This window comes from Equus asinus, chromosome 1, assembly GCF_041296235.1.
Source record: "Equus asinus isolate D_3611 breed Donkey chromosome 1, EquAss-T2T_v2, whole genome shotgun sequence".
NCBI lineage: Eukaryota > Metazoa > Chordata > Mammalia > Perissodactyla > Equidae > Equus > Equus asinus.
Window position 1 is genome coordinate 187935071 of NC_091790.1, and position 20101 is coordinate 187955171.

General features: G+C 43.2%; 1 protein-coding gene across 4 annotated transcripts in view; it reads left to right on the forward strand.

The window, feature by feature from the left end:
• EXOC4 (exocyst complex component 4) overlaps positions 1-9765 on the forward strand; it is a 736472-nt gene extending 726707 nt beyond the window's left edge. For all 4 annotated transcript variants that reach the window (XM_044746180.2, XM_044746218.2, XM_044746246.2 and 1 more), the window contains one exon: positions 8249-9765. In XM_044746180.2, the coding sequence (XP_044602115.1) occupies positions 8249-8486 (238 nt within the window). In that variant the 3' untranslated portion in view covers positions 8487-9765. The remainder of the gene's footprint in view (positions 1-8248) is intronic.
• Positions 9766-20101: the final 10336 nt, after the last annotated feature.

Genomic DNA, 20101 nt, shown 5'->3' on the forward strand with positions numbered 1-20101 from the left:
GTTCCTGAGAGGGATGAACACAGCTGACTTTAACTTTTATCGTCTCCCCAGGAGAGATACCCCTCAATACTGCTGAAGCGTGATGGTTATCAGAACTAGGCCAATAGGTAACTGCCACTTAAGCATAGTGCCATTGATGAAGGGCAGTGGTGTGTGTCACTTTATAGAAAGAAAATGTGGATAGATGATCCATCAAAGAAGCCTGTGCAAGCTTTACGGCAGCAGACTCCCAAGCTCTCTTTACCTCTTGAAATGATTTTCTGCTGCCACCAGCTGAGGGAATTTCTGCACTGTCTTTTCTAAAAACCGTACAGTAGTCTCCCCTTAGGTGTGGAAGATACGTTTCAAGACCCCCTGTGGATGCCTGAAACCTGGGATAGTACTGAACCCTATATATACTATGTTTTTTCCTATACATGCCTACCTATGATAAAGTTTAAGTATAGATTAGGCACAGTAAGAGATTAATGGTGCTTTGGAGCCATTACTAAGTAAAATGAGGATTACTTGAACACAAGCACTGCAGTACCTCGGCAGTTGATCTGATAACCAACAGCTACTAAGTGACTAACGGAGGATAGCGCAGCGTGTGCAGCATATACAGCTGGACAAAGGGATGATTCACAGAGCAGACAGCAGGGGATTTTATCACACTACTCAGAATGGCACAAAATTTTAAAAATGAGTTGTTTATTTCTGGAATTTTCCATGTAATATTTTTGAACTGCAGTTGACTGCAGGTAACTGAAACCATGAAAAGTGAAATCACAAACAAGGGGGACTCCTGTCCTTTACTTCTCTTCTAGAGTGTCTTGGCCAGAACAAAAATCTGCACAATCTGTTGTCAGGAGTGTTAAAAAGTATCCCAGTACAGAATATAAATCTAATTCTTCCACCAACTCTCTGAAAATTATTTAGCTTTTCTCTACCTTAGTTTTCTTATTCCTGAAATAGAAATAACTTCAACTATTTCAAATTAGGATTTTCAATCATGTCCGTAATAAACTCTAAGCTCTCTGAAGGGGAAGACAAATGAGAGCAATTATATTATATTTTTTAATAAACTAATTTATTCTACTGGCACCCAGGATTACCATCCGTTTTATTATTGGTCTGGAAAGTACATCTGAGCTAAGTTTACACTTGTTCAGAATGTTTTCAAATCAATCACTACTGCATCTTGCAGTGATGGCTGGGGGAAAATCAGCGTCAGCTAATTCTGACGAAAGCCCATGATTTTAAAGGGCCAAGCAGAGGATGCTGTAAAGGTTTTAAAATCCAAAAATGCCAGTGCTTAAATAGCATCTGCTATAAGCTCTTTGTTTTTCACATGGGAAGCAGAGGTCTAAAGAGCTGACGGCATTTGCCCAAGGTCGTACACCTAGTTAGAGTGGAATGAAAGACTTAACCAGAATCTGAGCTCAATTGATCTCTTGAGTATTTTTATTTCTCTAAGTCTTTCTGCTGTAACTACCTCTCAATTATTTATGGGATGATTGTCTAGTTTATGGATTATTCAGTTCCTTTCTATTCTCTCTTTCCATTTCTCTGCTTATTGTCATATAGACTATTGATTGAGCAGAGAAAACAGGAGTTGAATGTTTTACCTGACAATTTAGTGACCCGTCTACTACTTGGTTTTTATTAAAGTGCTCAAAATACTGCAACTATTGACTTAAAGGAATTTTGGAAGCCACAGTCAATAGTAAGTTATATTCAGATAAATTTTTCTTTCTTTGAAACTTACATTTAAGAAGTCAGCTTCAGAGCCTAATTTTCTTGTTGACATTAATACTGTCTTTATCTTAGGAAGGACTAGAAGGGAAAGTCTTCACAATGAAACTACTTGATTATCCCCCTTCCTCAAGGAAGTCATGAATCAGAAGGGCAGCCAACTTTTGGAAACAAAGGTCACCTTGTCCATTACCATCTTGGAGGGGCAAAAAAGGGAGAAATAAAGAGAAGTGATAAAAGGAACAAAATCAAAAGTCTTTCCTGTTAACTCCTGAATGCTGAATTTGCAACATGACTTCATTATTTGGTTTAGAGCACTGAATTCCCAGATAAAATCCAGTGTTATTCAAATGTAACTGCAGAGTCTATAAATGAATTTTTAATTGCCACAATACTGTTTTTTTCCATTACAATGGAAGGCAGAGACTTGAGTTAGTATGTGAATTTTATTTAATTTGTATTTTCTAAATCATGACTAAGGGGCCAGCCCCGTGGCCGAGTGGTTAATTTCACGCACTCTGCTTCGGTGGCCCAGGGTTTCGCCGATTTGAATCCTGGGCGTGGACATAGCACCGCTCATCAGGCCCCGCTGAGGCGGCATCCCACATGCCACAACTAGAAGGACCCACAACTAAAAATACACAACTATGTACGGGGGGCTTTGGGAGAAAAAGGAAAAATAAAATCTTTAAATCATGACTAAAAATGAATTAGCTATACAAATATTCTTTGCAATTAGTACTTTTGCTTTTCATAGTCTCAAATATTTCTGTATTATGGCTTTGAAGTGAGGGTAGTGTTCAGACTCCTTCGTTTTGAGACAAATCATTCATACTCTCTGTAGCTCTTTTTTTGTTGTTGAGGAAGATTCACCCTGGGCTAAGATCTGTTGCCAATTTTCCTTTTGCTTGAGGAAGATTCTCTGTAGCTCACTTTGCTCACCTGTAAAATGTGGATGATTGCAGGACCTACTTCAAGGGGTTGAATATGTTAATGCACCTAAAAGTTCGATATTACTATTAATATTGCTGTAATCAAGACAGTGTCTAAAACCCAGCATGAGACATAGTTGTATATCTACGGAAAATACAGTTTCCATTCAGGGATCTAGGACTCGAACCCACCCAGTAAAGGGAGGCCGATGGCCAAGCCTTCCCCAGGGCTGTAGACAGTCCCTCATGCGTTCCTTCCACCCGCACACCCAAACTTCATGGAACGCCTGCAGGTACAGGAACGAGAATTGCTGTGGGTTGGGAATAGCTGGTTTTAGTGGGGCTTTCTTCCCTCAGTTTACGAAGAAGAGAACTGAAAGTGGTTCCAATTGCTTTCCAAGAAGCAGGTATAACTTTCACGCTGAGTATGCCAACATGGGAGGTAGAACCAGGGATGAGAGACTAGAATGCTTCTTGCTTCTTGTCTATGAAAACTTATGAAGAGCTCTTAGAGAAAAGAAAAGCAGTGACACCCAAAAGATGAAAAGATGTCAACAGTTTGCTTATACATACCTGCAGGCCTACATACAATAAAAACCAAAAAGTAGGTGAAAAATTGTTCAACCTCATGTAAATTAAAAGAATATGAGGAGATAGGTGCTCTCATATGTTATTGGTAGGAAGATAAATTGATACAACTTTTTGAGAAAGCAATTTGGCAGCATACTAAACAATACACTTATCTTTTGACTAATTCTGGTTTGGGGAGATCTATCCTCAGGAAAGAAAGATTTTATAATTGGAAACAACCAAAGTGTCCAATTGTGTTTCAACCTAAATATTTCAGCTATAAGAAAGAAATTGAGAGAATACTACACAGGGAGAAAAAAAATCTAGAAGGAAATACCAAAATGTGGTTTGTCTTTATAATGGAATTGTATGAGTAATCTTTTTTCTCCTTAATCTTTCTGTATAGTTCATACATTCTATATGATACATGTATTAACTTTTCAATCAGAGAAAGACAAAATTTATTTTTAAACTTTAAAATGCAAATCTGCATTTTAAAATCTGCCCAACTTACCACAATGCCCTTCATATCATTACTGGCATAAATGTTTACAGACAGAATCAATGGGGAAGAAAGAGTTGCAGTGCAATACCAGTAAAATAAAGGAAGATGAAAAAAACACAGGGAGGAACTGTCTGTTGATAAAGGAAACATGAAGAAGATATGTGAAAATAATCTGCACCAGAACAAAGTGTAATCGTTGTCATGTTATGGACCACGTGTGGTAGATCAGTCCATGTGACATCACGCCACCACTTTTCTATCACTACAGCCCCTTCCTTCTCTGCTCATTACATGTTGGGAACTGCTGCCCAAAGATGCACAGCAAAGGGCGAGAGAAACCATGGGAGAAGAACCACCTCTCCCAGAATGTTCTACCATTCAAGGTGACGTGGATTTCCAGAATAGAATATTTGGTCCACATTTAGCAATTGGCCGCTGAATATTATGGGCTATGAAGAGACTTGCTCTACAAGTCATGAGCCAGAAAATGTCTAAATCAAATGTGTGCTCACCAATCCCGTGCAGGCAGCTAAGAAAAGTGCTATCTAGTATAAAACGTGGTGCCCTGGAAGCCATGGTGCTATTTGAATGCTTGATGAAGATCAAGCTTTCTTTTTCTTGGGGCCTCAATAAGTGCCGATAAGTTATTTATCCCAGTTGGGTTACATGATTTCATTTCAGTGTGTCAGTGTTTATCATGGAAGCTCATTCTAATTGTATAGTTCGAGGCATCTTCTTTTCTCCTTCAGGCACCTTGGAGCACCCTTTCCCCACCTGCAAGTGTAACTGTTGGTATGCTGATTTAGTATAGTCTTTGCTACTGGGTACTATTCTGAAAGATGAATGAATTTCATTCTGTCTTTAAATATTTATGTTTCTTTATGACCTAATATATCATCATGGTTATGGGGAATTTTTTTCCCTAACTATAGAAAATACACCATCAGTTACCTGTCAATTTTGTTTAATAACTCAGCTTTGCAGTTCTGGGGCACTGTTCATCCAAGGCTCTTGAGGACTGTTTTAGTCTCTCAGACTACTTCCAAGTGTCATTCTGGGATTTATAAAGGTCTTCATTGCACAGAGGATATTGAAACGTTAAGGACTTAAGTGCTATGCCCTTTATCACTTAGCACACTGGAGGATCCAGGACTAGAAATCCAGGCATCTTTGTTTTGTTGTTTCCTCCCAGCATGGAACAACAGCCTCTGTAGAGAATCAGCCAGTGTCCCTGGAAACAATTCATCAGATTCTTCAAAAGAAACCCAATTTTATCTGGTCCGATGGGTTTAATGTTACTTCTTAAGATAAATGATGAAAATATCAACATCATAATACAAGGAAACCCAATTCTTTTGGTTTAATCTCAGTGAAAAGCATCACAACCCAGTTATTGCTTCTGTTTCCTTCCTTAATGCTTTTAGGTCTTTGGCTCAAGGAGATGGGAACAGTTCTGTAAATATCCCCAAACCAAACTTTGGGAATCACAGTATCTGGGGATGGAGCCTCAGGAATCTTGCTTTTCGTAAGCTCCCCAGGCACTCTACAGTTAGAGAATGACCAGTCTAGTACTGCAGCTGTCAAGTCCCTTCTAGCTTTGAAAGAATCGTGAGCCCCGAATTCTCTCTCATTCCATTTGGTAAATCTAGATTTGAACGTGTGTTCTTCTTGAGTTATTTTAAAAATATATTCGTAGGTAGTTCCCTAAATGGACAGCTCTCTCCCTTACCTGTGCATCTAAGGGAAACAGAATTAGATGTTTCAGGGGCTGGTATCAGGGGGGAAGCTGTGGTGTGCCAGGGGGCATGCAAAGCCATGGTTTAAGTATGATGCATCTTCCTATAGCATCAAGTTTTTCCTAAAAATAGTGTCTTTTAGTTACAACAGATATATTATGGGATAGGAGTAGGTCACATGGGTTTTATGCCAAACATGAAGCTTCAATAAAGTTCCTGACTATAGCTGATATTGGGCTCCCAGACCTCTGGAGATTAGAGTTCATTCGCCTCTTCTATCAGAAGTACCCCTTTCACATTCAGGATTCCCCTTGGCCAGTGATTCCTAAATATGTGGTTCCATGAGGTTAAAGTGAACATTCATTTGAAACCACTATAGAAAATTAGCCCCAAGACGACCTTCTACACAAGGATGTTGAACGATTTGTTGCCAGGAGTCACTCATAAATTTACCAGTCTAAGATAAGCACTTTCCATTCCTACCACCATTAAGGAAATATTCACAAAAGAGTATTATTTCTCCTATGTACAAAAAGAGTGTGTTAATTAGAAAAGGAAATTTAGCAGAGCAGGAAGAGGAACTAGCCATGTGAAAACACACCAACGCTCTTACTGACCATGTTCCCGTTGTAGCAGCAGTTTATAAAATAGCCTTGAAATTATGAAGCTCCCAGAATGTGTTCCTTACTGCAAAGATGGCTTGGTTCTCCCATAGGATATTCTCTTTTTCAAGATGTTCCTGATAAAGAACAAATTCAAGGCCTTGAGTCCAATAGTACGACATTTCTGAGCGAGGATCCTGATAGATCTGCAAGATCCCTTCACCCCCAGAATTGCCTTTGGCCCACTGCCTTGTTCTGCCCCCTCAATCCTGGCAAAGCTACCTTTCCTGTCAGGAGGAGAGAAGGAAGTAAACTGTAGCTGGGAAGGCTCCCCGTCCTTTGGTTAGCCAGATGTGATAGCATTGCTGGCTCAGAGCCTGCACTGAACTTTACGTCCTGGGTAATTTGTAGTAGCCATGCAAGTTCTAGCCTGAGTCCAATAGACTCAGTGAGGGTTAGTAGTGGCATAATGTTGGTTTTAAGAATGGCAAGTGGCAATCTTCTCCCTTCCTGTCTCCCACATTCATCTTTGCTCTGCCTTGACGATTCACTCTAATGCATGTTTCTTTTACAGGCACTACTCCTCTCTCCACCACCTGGGCCAGTGGCCTTGCAGCCACATGGCTCTCAAGTCCCTTCTTTTTTGCTAGACTTATACCTGGTCCCCTCCTAGACCATTCTACATAGTGCTGTCACATTACTCTTCCAGAAACACAAATTGGAATGATGCCTCTTCTCTCAACAGAACCTTGAGGAGAGGTCCTTTATTGACTCGACTAGGCCTAAAGTTCTTTATTGACTAGGCCTAAGGTTCTCATTGCCTTAGCTTTTCTGATATCAGACTCTGTACCTCTGGCTTCAACTGCCTTTTCCCCCAACTGTCCACTGTTCCACTGTGCTCCCCAGGCTAATTGACTTACTCCTTCCTGTCTTTGCTCACGCTCTTCTCTTTTCCTTTTTTTTTAATAATTTTTTTTTGAAGAAGATTAGCCCTGAGCTAACTGTTGCCAATCCTCCTCTTGTTGCTGACGGACCGCCATGTCTGCACCTGGGATCCAAACTGGTGAACCCTGGGCCGCTGAAGCAGAATGGGCACACTTAATCACTGCGCCACTGGGCCGGCCCCTCTTTTCCTTTAATCTAGAACATCCTTCCTGGAAGCCGTGCCTGACATATCTCACCCATGTGAAGTCTTCCTTGATCCTTCACCCTCCTCTCTGCATGGTGTGATTTCTCCTTCCTCTGCTAAAAATTCTTTGCATTTATACCTCACTCATGGCACTTAGAACGTTCTTCTTGTCTCTGTCTGTGAAGAAAGAGTATTGGACTGGGAGTCAGAAACCTGGATTCATATCCTGGCACAGCCACTCACTATCTTTGTGACACTGGGCGAGTCCTTTATTTCTCAATGCTTCAGCTTCCTTATCTGAGAAAAGGGAGTCATAGCCCCATTGGTTTGTGAGCATGAAATGACACAGTTTGTGGAAATTAACTTTATCAACAGGCATGCAATCCTTATCTGTCTGCTTTTCATTACCTTTCCCACTTGTCTCTGAGCTATTTGAGGAGAGGGGCTGTGTATTGCTCATCTTTATATACTACTATTATTATTACTACACTAATATTAGACATTAGTATATTTCTAATAATAATAATGTTTATGGAGCGTGTAAACCTGTGTCAGGCCCATTCTAAGAGGCACTATTATTATCCCACTTTATGGAGTAGAAAACAATATATTTCACAGGGCCTCCAATGAATGAGTGAATGAATGAGAGGTTGAATGAGACAGAAACTGCTGGCAATGCCTGATTATTTCTCTCCCTCTTGGTTCTGTACACCGGCTTCTCTTCCTTTGAATCTTCTGAGATAAATGCAAAATTAGGAGAAGGTCATGAGTGAACTGAGACCCTGAAAGATGTCAGGTCTCCCTGGATCCGCATTTAGACTTCTTCTCATGAAGTGAGCCCCAGTGAGCTCCAAGAGGATAGAGACTGTGTCTATCTTGTTCTCCATTGTATTTGTGGGGCCTGGAACAATGTCCAGTGATTAATAAATGTTTATTGAATAGGTAAACTAAGTAATTTATAAATAATATATCCATTACCACTAAAACCTCAAATTGCTGACAATGGTGATGGCGAACCTTGTTCTGTCTTGCTTTCTCAGGCAGTACTACGAGATGTTATACAACACGGCCGATGAGCTCCTGAACCTCGTGGTGGACCAGGGCGTGAAGTACACGGAGCTGGAGTACATCCATGCCCTGACCTTGCTGCACCGCAGTCAGACAGGGGTGGGAGACCAGACCACCCAGAACATGAGGCTGCAGCGGCTCAAGGAGATCATCTGCGAGCAGGCTGCAATCAAGCAAGCCACCAAGGATAAAAAAATAACTACAGTTTAATTGGGTTCGCTACAGGGGGCTGGGGGGGGCTGGGGGGGGTCATTTTTGCTTTTTCAGTCATCTCACTTCTTTCTTTGCTGTTATTTGGTATATTCTGAGCTGACTTACTTTTCTCTACACTGATACTTTAGTGGAGAATGTAAGGATTTATTGGAGAAAGTAGTGGAGGTGTAAGGATTTTTTTCTCTGTAGTTTTGGCTTTTCATATAAACTCTAACGGGAGTTTGCAGTACACAGTGTTTTGATTTAACATCTACTTGAATGCAGTCAATTAAGGGGACTAGGGTGGGATAGGGAGGAAGGCTGTGTCAAATTGGACTCTGAGATAATGAGTGCATGAATTACTAAGGCCCAACAATCTTGGGAAAGTAGAGTGCTGCCTAAGTTTTAGTCCCTTCCTAAAACCACTTAATAGGGCTCTATTACATAAACAATAGGTTTTTACTCTCTTGACCCATCAGTTTACAATTCAATGAAATAAGTGTATGTGCATTGCTTTCTGTCTCTGTTGCCAAGATTAAATCAATGGCTTCTCAATGGGCTGTAGTTTTTAACAAATTTCTTTAACCCAAACAGGACCTCTTCAGGGATAGGGGGAAAAAGTCCTTTTATCTCAATCTCTGGGAGAGTTTGGTATGCGGTAGCTTGTACGAGGTTATAGGTTGGTGTATTGCCTTTTTGTTTTTATTTCTGCTGTATCAAACCCAAGAGCCATCAAATTAATGAAAAAATGGAAGAACAAAAGGTGATTCAACCCTCTGCTTGATTTTTCCCTTGTACTTTCCAAGAGAAAATGATGGTTAGAGAACTTTTAATCTCACTTGAAACACTGTTTGGATGTGAATGATGCTTAGATGCTCACTTACTCTCATTTTGAGCCCCTAGGTCTTTCTCACCTTAGAAAGTAGCCCAGGTCTGCTCAGCTGAGTGCGGGAAATATGGGACAGCCATGACATTCCTCCTCTGTGCACCTACCCCCTGAGTCCATTTCTGAAGTGCTCTTGGGTTGTGTGTGTGCTCACCATGCCTGGCACAGTGGACCTCACCACTGTCCCCAGGTCTCCAGCCACTCTTGGTGCCTATGGTTGATATGTCACCAAAGAAGGCAATGCACTGACCATGACACACCTTGAAAATGTATAGAAAGAAGAGCAAGAAGGTTTTTGAACTCTCGAGGCCATGCCTCATGCCCTGATGGTACAGAATTTTACAGCTGTTTGTACAACTTTGGTCTTGGCAGGAAAAGCAGAAAATTAAAAAATGTTTTGAGAAGCATGAATGTCGTGTATTTTTTTGTGTGTATTTATTCAGCAAACATCCCCTGAAGGCCTAATGTGTGTCAAATGCTGCTGGACATGGGGCCAGATCCTAGATGATGAGGACACCCTTATACCTACCTTTAAGACAGAAGATGGGAACTGGACTAACCAAAATCCCAAAAGATGTACACGCAGGGCTGAGTTAGAAATCAAGGCAAGGGCCAGCCTGGTGGCATGGCAGTTAAGTTCACGCATTCTGCTTCAGCAGCCCAGGGTTTGCCAATTCAGATCCCCAGCATGGATCTACACACCATTTATCAAGCCATGCTGTGGCAGCATCCCACATATAAAGTAGAGGAAGGTGGGCACAGATGTTAGCTCAGGGCTAATCTTCCTCAAAAAAAATTTTTTTTAATAGATAAATAACAAACAAAAAATTTTAAAAAGACCCTGAAAAACAAAAAGAAAAGAAATCAGGTCAGACACTGAGGCAGCTGTGAAAGGAATTCAGCAGGCGGCTGGAGGATGGTCTTCAAGAGGATTCTGGAAGGAATATTGTAAATCTGTGGGGCTTCAGATGCCCAGTTGGGGAGAAGTTGAATGTATGTCAGAGACAACCATGAAAAAACTTACTGCCCCTAAACAATATCATTGGAAGTAGTCTACCCAAGAAGTAGGGGTGGGAGGAAGGAGACAGGGGGAGATCAGAGCTGACCACTTCAGTTTGGAAGCCTCCTCTTGGTGGCCCTGTCTTCCCAGCGTAGCTTCTGTGCCTTTTCTTCCCTTTCCTGTCCACTCTATGCAAAGAACCCTGGAGTGGTGACAGTGATGCCAGTAGAGCCAGGGGTGGGACTGGGGAGTGGGTAAGATAGTTTTATTGGATGTGGAAATAACATGGGTTCGAACTGAGTAGAATGCCAGAAACACTGAACTGGCAGAAAAATGGCAGGTGAGCTTCTTCAGAGGAACATTTAGCAAAGTGGAACCCCTGCTTTGCTTACAATACCTATAGGAATGAAATGTGCTGATTCTGCACAGAAAAAGCGATCTGGGGTTCTTTGTCCAAGACATTCAAGGACCAAATTCCTTTTTAGGATGATACATCATTATTCTTCAACAGGTCAAGAATAGCCAATGACACATTCACTGGATGGTTGGATGGATGCACATGGAGATGGCATGGCCACCTCAAAACCTACCTTCATTTGAGACCAAGTGAAGATTTCTACATGTTATGGTCCTACTTTGGGGATATCTTGTGAGACTGTTTTTGTGCTATTCAGAGCCATGACCAGAAAGTTCTAGAGACAGTCAGGGTCTGCCAAGGACAGGGTCCAGCATACACACACACACTCATAGGTAGCCACAAGAGTTCATTTTCTACCATCATGACCACTCCCTAAATGTGCTGTTGCCGCTAAAAAGGCCAACAAAATAGGCCTCACCGGAAGGGACTCTGAAAACAAGCAAACCATTATCTTGTTCTACAAGTGACAAGTGCGATGGACATCTGTGGAATACTGTCTGCAGCACTAGTCACAGCGCCTTGGAGAAGGCTCATGAGGAAGGGTCCTGAGGTGGACAGATGTGACCATGAGGAAGGACTGTGAGGCGAGCTCATCTAGCCTGGTCATCAGAGAACTAGCTCCACAGGCAGGAGCAGCCCTGAGAGAGCTTCCTTCTCGTATCATCACATCATTTACTCTTGGTACTTAACACGTTACCCCATGTCATTCTCACAACTCCACGTCCTAATTACTACTTTCCTTCCTTCCATACCCAAGAGATCAGAAAATCCTAAAGGGGTCTCTCCCGACTTAGCCTCCCTTAGAATAAACTCTGTGAAAAAGAGGTAGTAATCCAAAGGATAGGATCCAGCTCCTGATGTGTATTGGCAAATTGTATTCTCAGAACTGCTGATAGTGGCAGCTTCTTCTACAGTGTTTTGTTAGTTTTGATTATCTTATTATCACCTGTCATTACACCTCTTAATTTATAAACAATACTCTTTGGATCATATGTACCCTTCACCCCATGAACATTCATTTTATATCTGTACTATTAATACAGTTTCTTCCAGGGACTTTCATCCTAGCACAATGTTTTCTACCTCACAATGGGGTTTTTTAATCTTATTGGCCACACCTAAAATTTTTTCCCTCTCTCTTCTGATTATATCCCTGCTGATTAGGCAAGGATAGGTTCCTCATGCTGCCCTTGCCCAAAGAGGGCCCCTACTTCCAGGCTCTGAAAGACAAGTTCATTCTTGAGTAGGCAGATTGGCTCAAATTCAGTGGTAGGGCCAGGCCTGAGCTCGCACGGCCTATATCCTGAAAATAGCCAGTCAGGCAGAATCTGTGGGGGACCCTCCACCTGGAATTACTGCCCTTTGCTGAGTGACCTCATTCATGGAAGCCCCAGCCCCTCCTCAGGGCCTCGTTCTTGCCTGAACGTTTCCTCAGCCTGACAGTCATTAATTTATGTTCCAAATAGCTTGGAAAGAAAAACTCAAATACAGCCAAGTGGAATTGGCAACCAAACCCGGATAATTCTTACTGTCAAGTCATATCCGTGAATCTCTTAGCACTAATGCATTCATTCAGTCAAAGATATAATTGCCTGTTACAGCTCAGGTGATATGGGATTCATGCAATGGCAAGCAAAAGTGACAGTCCCTTGTGGCATGGAGCTCATACTTCCACTCTGATGAAGAGTTATAAAACTTCCACTCTGATCTTGTCCTCCCTTGAGTCCATATTTCCCCCCTCGGTCTGCCAAGGCTATCCTTTCATTTAGGAAGACATCTCAAGGGATTGAAGACTGAAATCTTTAGCCTGACCCTCTGCTGCTCTCTTCTGAGCTTTGCCCTTCAGGAAGCTTTAGACTCTATCTCACTATTCATGGTCCCTCCCTGGCTAGCACAGAGCCTGGAAGTTCACCCTTTACCATTTGTTGATGGAACAAATGGATTCCCACTTCGTAGGCTCTATGAATGGACTGAGGCCTTTGCCTTCCAGACTCTTGCTCTGAGGCAAAGCTGTGGCTGCCTCCCAGGACCAGGGGGCACAGAAATTTACAGTAAAGAACAGAGGATGACAGAGCCCAGGCAAGCCCAAGCTAGACTCACTCTACTGGGGGCAAATGTGATGAGAAGACCAGCAAAGTGGCTGTCCTAGCAGGATATGAAATCAAGGAGCATCCTGGTCAGCAAGATTTTGTTTGAAAAGCAGTGCTGAAACACACACACCTGAGAACAATTGTCTTAATGTGGCAGGGATGTAAAACAAATTGGGCCTAATTGAGAGGGAGGGTAAGGAGGTACCAAGAACAAGAAAACAGAACGACTGGGCTCAGCAAAGGTCTCCACTCTGTCCTCATTAGGCACAGTTGTTATAAGAAGTACATGATTAATAAGCGCGTAACCAGATGTGAAATACAGCAGAGTCTTTCCTGAAATGGAAGATGTAATGAAGTGTCCACAGCTGGAAGTGGTTGTCCTAATTTGGCTGAGGCGGAGGCCTGCCTGGAATTTTGAAGAGGTGTAGTGAGAGGCACGCCACAGGTTTGCACCTGAAAACAACTAATCCTATTCAACTGGGCTGGGGTGTAATGAGATAGAGCTAATTATCAAGAATGTAATAAGATGCAAAAGCCCTTGGAATTGAGCTGGAAATTTCCTTAAAAATGAGCTAAGACGCAAAGACCAGAGAAGAATTTTGGCTGATGGAGCTAAGGTGTGAATGTGATGAAATGTGCATGATTTGAGGAGTTGCTTTAAGATACCTGAACCAAAAACGTATGTCTGTAATTAAAAATCTTGCCAAGACATTCACACATATGGAGCAGGAGTCCCATCCTCGGGACGCAACGACCTATAAAGGCTGCACATGTATTTTTAAAATACAGCTTGTGTCTATCCATACAATTGAAAAAAAAATGAGGCCAGGTGCTCTCAGATGAGTGTAGTTTCCATTATAGTCTATCCCATTTAGAAATGTGGCCTCAGATTCCTGCTGACTTTGCAATAGATTCTCTAGAAGGAGAAAATTGGCCATCTCTTCATCCCAAACTTATTTGATTACTTACCAGCCCAAGTTTTCTTTCACAGGGTTTATTTACTGTGAGAGAGCAGGAATCTATTAGTACCTGTCTTTTGTTAGTGTTGTTATTGTATGTTTGCTATTGTGTTATTTTAGATATCATTTGTTGAGCACTTAATATGTGTCAGATGCTGTGCTAAATGCCTTACCAATTTTCCATTTAATCCTCTGAGATAGATATATTATCATCCCTACTTTAGAGAGGAAACTAAGGCTCAGATTATGGACTTGGCCCCAGACAGATGCTGATGCCAGAGTTTGTGCTTGGAACCCCTCTATTCTCTATTCTATGAGGGATGCCCCTCATCCCGTGTGGCAGAGGGAGGGGACCTCACGTGCTATATTTGAGCTCCAAGTGACATTCTCTGGTAAGTTAACACCTCCATGCAGTCTGTCCTCTCCTACGGCCCCCAGAGGGAGCCACTCTTGGACTGAATTTGGGTCTGCCTCTCCCACTCTCCTCTGCTTCTCCTCATCTCCTGCAGCCTGATCCAGCCCCCGTGACTGGTACATTAACATAACTCTTCAAAACACAAACTTTTGGCCCAGGGGCTAAGCCAGCTAGCTGGAAGCCGAAGATGACCCACACCTGAGCCAAATGCTGGCACAGTCAGGAGGGTGGGCTGAATGCTCAGGTTTGAGAATCTGCTGTACCTTGGCTCAGAATGTCACCTCAGCCTTTGACAAATAGTTTGATGTACAAGTTATTAAATGCCCTGAGCCTCTGTTTCCTCATCTCTGAAATAATAATAGCTCCTATCCATCAGTTGCTGCATAAAGTAAAAGGGGTGTTCGATGCCTGGCACATAATAAATATTACATATACATAAAATATAATAATATTTTCTTGTCTGTTTCTTTGAGGAACTTCTGACCCAGTATCTAGAAAACCTGCTTTGTTGATGTGGTGGAAGAGTACGGCCCCCGGGAGTGGCAGGGCCTGTTGTTAGGGAGGCCTAGGCTATGCCAGGGGGTGCAGGACAGCTGCTTGCTGTGTTTGGAAGCCTGAAGCCCCCACACAACAGTAGGTCCAGATATTGTTCCAGCCCCTCCCCCACACAGGACAACAGCCCTTGGGTGTCTGGTTCCTCAAGCTCACTTCCTTTTTAGCTGTTAGTGAGTTTGCATCTCACTGCCTGCCAATACATTATGCGCATCTCATTAAGCTCTGAAGGTTCATGTACCCTTTAGGGACCAGGTATTAACAGACCTACTGGCCTCCTGCCCAGGGTTTGAGTTTGCTGTTACTCTTCCCACCTATGCTGACGAAGGTCATATCATGGATCTCTAATAAGTTCACAAATTGCTCAATGAAATTGAAGTGAGAAAAGTGTCACTTTTTAAAAAAAAATTTTCTAAATCAAATCTAGTTTGAGCTCCTATTTACCCTTTTCAGCAAAAGCCCAACTTCAGTCATTTTTTGTGGTTTCTTCCTAGGGAAGGGATGGGGAGGTTTCCATGAAGACAGTATCTTGGTCAGTGTGTCATGATTGCTTCATCTCTCCTGCTCTGGAACCTGCTGCCCTCGTGTGCTGCTGCCCCGGATGCAGGGGTCCCTTCTCGTGTTCCCAGGCTTCAGTGTCCAGCCTCCACAGGCATCCCCTGCAATCATTCCGCCCCAAGGTGCTGCCTGCTGGATGGCGCTGTGAGCTCAGCACAGGTTGGAGCCACCGTGGAATCTACTGCCTTCTCTTAGCTTTGGGGGAGCCAACACTCCGGGTTAGACAGTTCTCATTTCTTTCCTCCAAAGCCAAATCTCTTCCTTTCTGCCACTGGAGATCCTGGGCTTTTCAAAACAATATCCTGCTTGAGGGAGTTTCCCAACTGACCCCTCCCTTCCCTCTTCTTTCTCAGCCCTGAACCAGCCCGCTGGGGTAAATGGAGCCTGGGCTTCGGGAGAAGTCCCCAGATAACCTTCCTGGAATGTGGCAGAGGGAAGGGATGTTCCTCATATTCTCATTTGTGGTTGGGGGCTTACATCAATGAATCTCTCAGTAACTCCCCCTTTTGTGGATTCATTAGAGCCTGATAGAACTTTAGAGAGCTTATGTCCCAACCATCTCTCTTTCCTGAGGGGTCATATGAGGCGGTCCAAGAGACGAGAGGGGGACACTTAGTGACAGGCGGGACCAGCACCCATGTCTCTTGACTGCCAATCCCAGGCACCCTGCATTTGGGGGCCTAAAAATGGGCCCCTCACTGTCAGGCTGCCGAGTAGAGGCATAGAAGGTAAGACCTTGCCTTCAAAGACATGACCGTCTCATGGAAAGAACAGGGCAACACACGTGAATTGACTATGGAATATCACAAGCCCGCGCACCACCGGAAGTGCATTCTGTGCTTCAGACTAAACACCTGAGGAATTCAGAAGATGGAGTAATAACTGGAGACTATTGTTAGCCAGATACAACTTAATGGAGGAAATAAAAGTCTGAGGTTTTAATCAGATTCTCAATATTTCCTGCTCTCCACTTTCCAGGAATATAGTAGGATTGCCTTTCCTGGCTGCTTTGTGTTTGGGAGGAACCATGTGATTAGGTGGCCAATGAGTTGTGAGTAGAAGTATGTCACTCCTCAGCCAAAGCATTTAATTACCTGTATGCAACCCTCCAGAGCTCGCTGCCCCTCTGCCACAAAGAACATCCAGCAACATTCCAGACAGCGACCACTCAGTGTGCTTGGTCCCAGAGGAAGGAAGATGCAGAGCAGAAGTGGAACGTATGCACTTTAACCGCTGCGCCACCAGGCCGGCCCCGGCCAGTTTTTCTTTGGAAGCTTCCCATCACAGTGCCATTCAACACCAGTCCTCAGAATTGAGTTTTTATCCTCTGATACCACAGACTCATTCACTAAAACACGAAAAAGACTGAGAAAAAAATCTATTTTCTGTTTTTCCATGCTCTTCTCCAACAGTTCAGAGTTCCTTGTATTTCTCTGATGTCCCAATGGAAGTAAATCTTAATGGTTTTCAAGGAGATCTGAAGTTGCAATTTTAAAATGAGGAAGCATAACACTGACGTGCTGTTGACTCAGCCAGTTTTAAGAGACTAATAAAGGACCAGGCCTTTGGTACTTAAAGAGCTGCAATTCACTCATCTACGATACGACAAACATTAAAGTATTTTCTCAGGGGTTATAGAAATTCTTATGCTTTGCAGTTTTATTAGCTGTTATCATTCTCTTGGATTTTCATTTCCATGTTTCCCAGATCCAGTTAGTTATGGTTTGGGTCCTGCCCCAGCACAGCCCTGGGGTGGTTACACACTGTCCTAGACCCTACCCAGAGTTCAGAGAGAAGTAAGACTGTCTAAGTAATCCATTGAGGACTGATTATCTTAGTCCTTTCTGGCTGCAATGACAAAATACCAGACACTGGGTAGCTTATAAGCAACAGAAATTTATTTTTCACAGTTCTGGAGACTGGGAAGTCCAAGATCAAGGCTCTGGCAGATTCGGTGTCTAGTCAGGCCCCACTTTCTGGTTCATAGAAGGTGCCTTCTTGTTGGGTACTCACATGGGCGGAGAGACTAGGGAGCTCTGTGGGGTATCTTTTATAAGGGCACTAATCCCATTCATGAGAGCTCCACCTTCATGACCCAGTCACCTCCCAAAGGCCACACCTCCTAATACCATCACATCAGGGATTAGGATATTAACATATAAATTTTGGAAAAACAGAAACATCAGGCTATAGCACCGATCTAAGCTGAGTTGACATTCCTATTTGCCAGGTTCCTTTGGTAGACAACAGGAGCTATCAACCACAAGAACTAAGTCAGTGTAATATGCCTCCTCCCCACACCTTTGCCAGCAGCTAGCATGTTACAAGGTAGGCAGGCTGAAGACAACATTTATTAGAAAGTGAGGACAACAGTCATCTCTCAACATGCTCTGTAAGTTCAGTCAAGTCCCCACTCTCTGTCCCCACTCTCTGACCACCGCCTTTACTGGTTCTCTCCAAGGCAAACACAAAAATGTTTTATCAGCAGGACCAGACTCACCTGCTAGTCAGATCTGGAGCCAGAGTTCTCCATTATTTTGGGGGATCCAGAACCTGGAGTGCTGTTCCCTATCTGTCAAGTATTGGGTTTACTTATTTTTAAATTCGTTCATGAAAAAGTGTTAAGTCCATAATGTCTTACCAGCCAAGGACAAATCTTGAACACATGTCACCACTCATTGCTAACCCTTCTCATGCTAATTAACCAACCCTCTGGTATTGTTCAGATTCGGATAGCAATACTTGAAAAGTTTGCCACAGCCACCTCTGGAGAGTGGGTTCTGGAAGGATGGCTTTGAGTGTGGTCTTTGAAGGCAGCATTTCTCAGGTGGCTATCTGCTATCCCACCCCTCATTAATGCCTGCCCTTTGGATGCAGCACCAATTGCTCTAATCTCCCACAAGAGGACATCTTCTCATTGTCATTTTCCTAGTTGTGAACATGGCTTTGAACTAAGTGGTCCACCAGACCTTGGGACCTATGACTCAAATTTGCAAGACAGGACCTAGGGTATAGTCCCAGCTGCCTCAGAGTACAAGGTCACTACGTGTGTTCCCCAGAAACAAGGTCAGGCTCGGCCCCAGTGATATGGTGCTTCTCTGGCCCACTGAGCGCTCCACTCCAGTCACCCACAGTCAGGAAGCCTGACCAGAGACCCCATGAACTAGTACATAGAGCCCCCCACCCCCAAAGCTCACCCCTTATTGCTGGTGCAAACTGGCTCTGTCTCCAAGGGTTCAGAGTTTGTACCCTTGTCACACCAAGATTGAGAGCCCATCTCACATAAGCTAGATGGACTGTAAATTAATTCATATCCAGGGCCATGCCGCCAGCCCATAGCTTATTAATAATGTATAGCTGCAGCCACTGACTTAGTTGAGCTACAAATGTCCCTCATTTGCATGATTAGCTCTTACCTAACTGATTAGAAAGTTTCATCCTGTCCCAAAATCTACCTTTTAGAGGGAGCCAGTTTCTCTAAAATGCATCTCAAATCCAAATAAAAAAGAATCAACAACAACAATAACAACAACAACACCCTTTTATTTTCTTTATGGAATGAGAAGAGAGGAGCTTAAGAAGCTTGGTTTGTTTGTTTTTTTTTTGAGGAAGATTAGCCCTGAGCTAACATCTGCCACCAATCCTCCTCTTTTTGCTGAGGAAGGCTGGCCCCGAACTCACATCTGTGCCCATCTTCCTCTACTTTATATGTGGCATGCCTACCACAGCATGGCTTGCCAAGCAGAGCCACATCCGCACCCAGGATCCGAACCAGTGAACCCCTAGCCGCCGATGCGGAACGTGCGAACTTAACCGCTGCGCTACCAGGCCGGCCCCTAAGAGGGTTTTTAAAAGTTGAAGGAACTAAAAGTAGCTATGGCTTTCAGTGGGGACTTGGGGAACATAGGGTTGGAGAAGGTCTTGGGAGCTTGGAGGAGATATTCATGAATTTTTAGTTTTTACCTTGAGGCGTTTGGGGTGACCACTAACGGGTTTTAAGCAAGAAAGTGGGATCAGGTTTTGACTTGAGAAATATCACCTGGGGGGAAGATGGATAATGAACGAATTGGAAGGCAGGGAGACCGGTAATAATCCAGGAGAAAGATGGTGGCAGCTTGAATCAGGGCGATGGCAGTGCAGATGGAGAGAAGTGGATAGATGCAGGAGACCTTTAAAAGCATGATGGCCCCGTCACCTCCTTCAGGTCTCTCCTCGAGTTTCACCTCCTAAGTGAATCCTTCCTTGACCTGTTGAAAACAGCAGCCCCTCCCCCATACCCGATCACCCTTCTCTGCTTGATTTTTCTCCATAGTATTTATCACCCTCTGACGTCCTAGATAATGGTAATTTGTTTACTTTTTGTCTTCCCCTAAATAAATACACTAAATATACTCAAATATGCTAAGTATGCTGAAGTATACATTCTATGAGGGCAGAGATTTTTGTATCTTTTGTTCTCAGTATTTCCAACACCTAGAACAATCCCTGGCACATAGTAGGTGGTCAAGAACTATTTTTAGAATGAAAAATGGGTGAAGAATGAATAGAACTGTCAGGACGTGATCATTGGTTAGATGGGAGGGGTGAGTAAGAGGAAGTGGTAAAGGAAGAAAGGAAGGTTCCCAGGTTTCTAGCTAGATGATGTGCCTGCCAGTCAATGGGACAGGGCACACCATGTGAGAGCAGGAGAAGCAGGGTTGGAGGTGAAGGAGTGAGTGGATGATAAATGTGAGGCACCTGGGGGACATCTAGAAA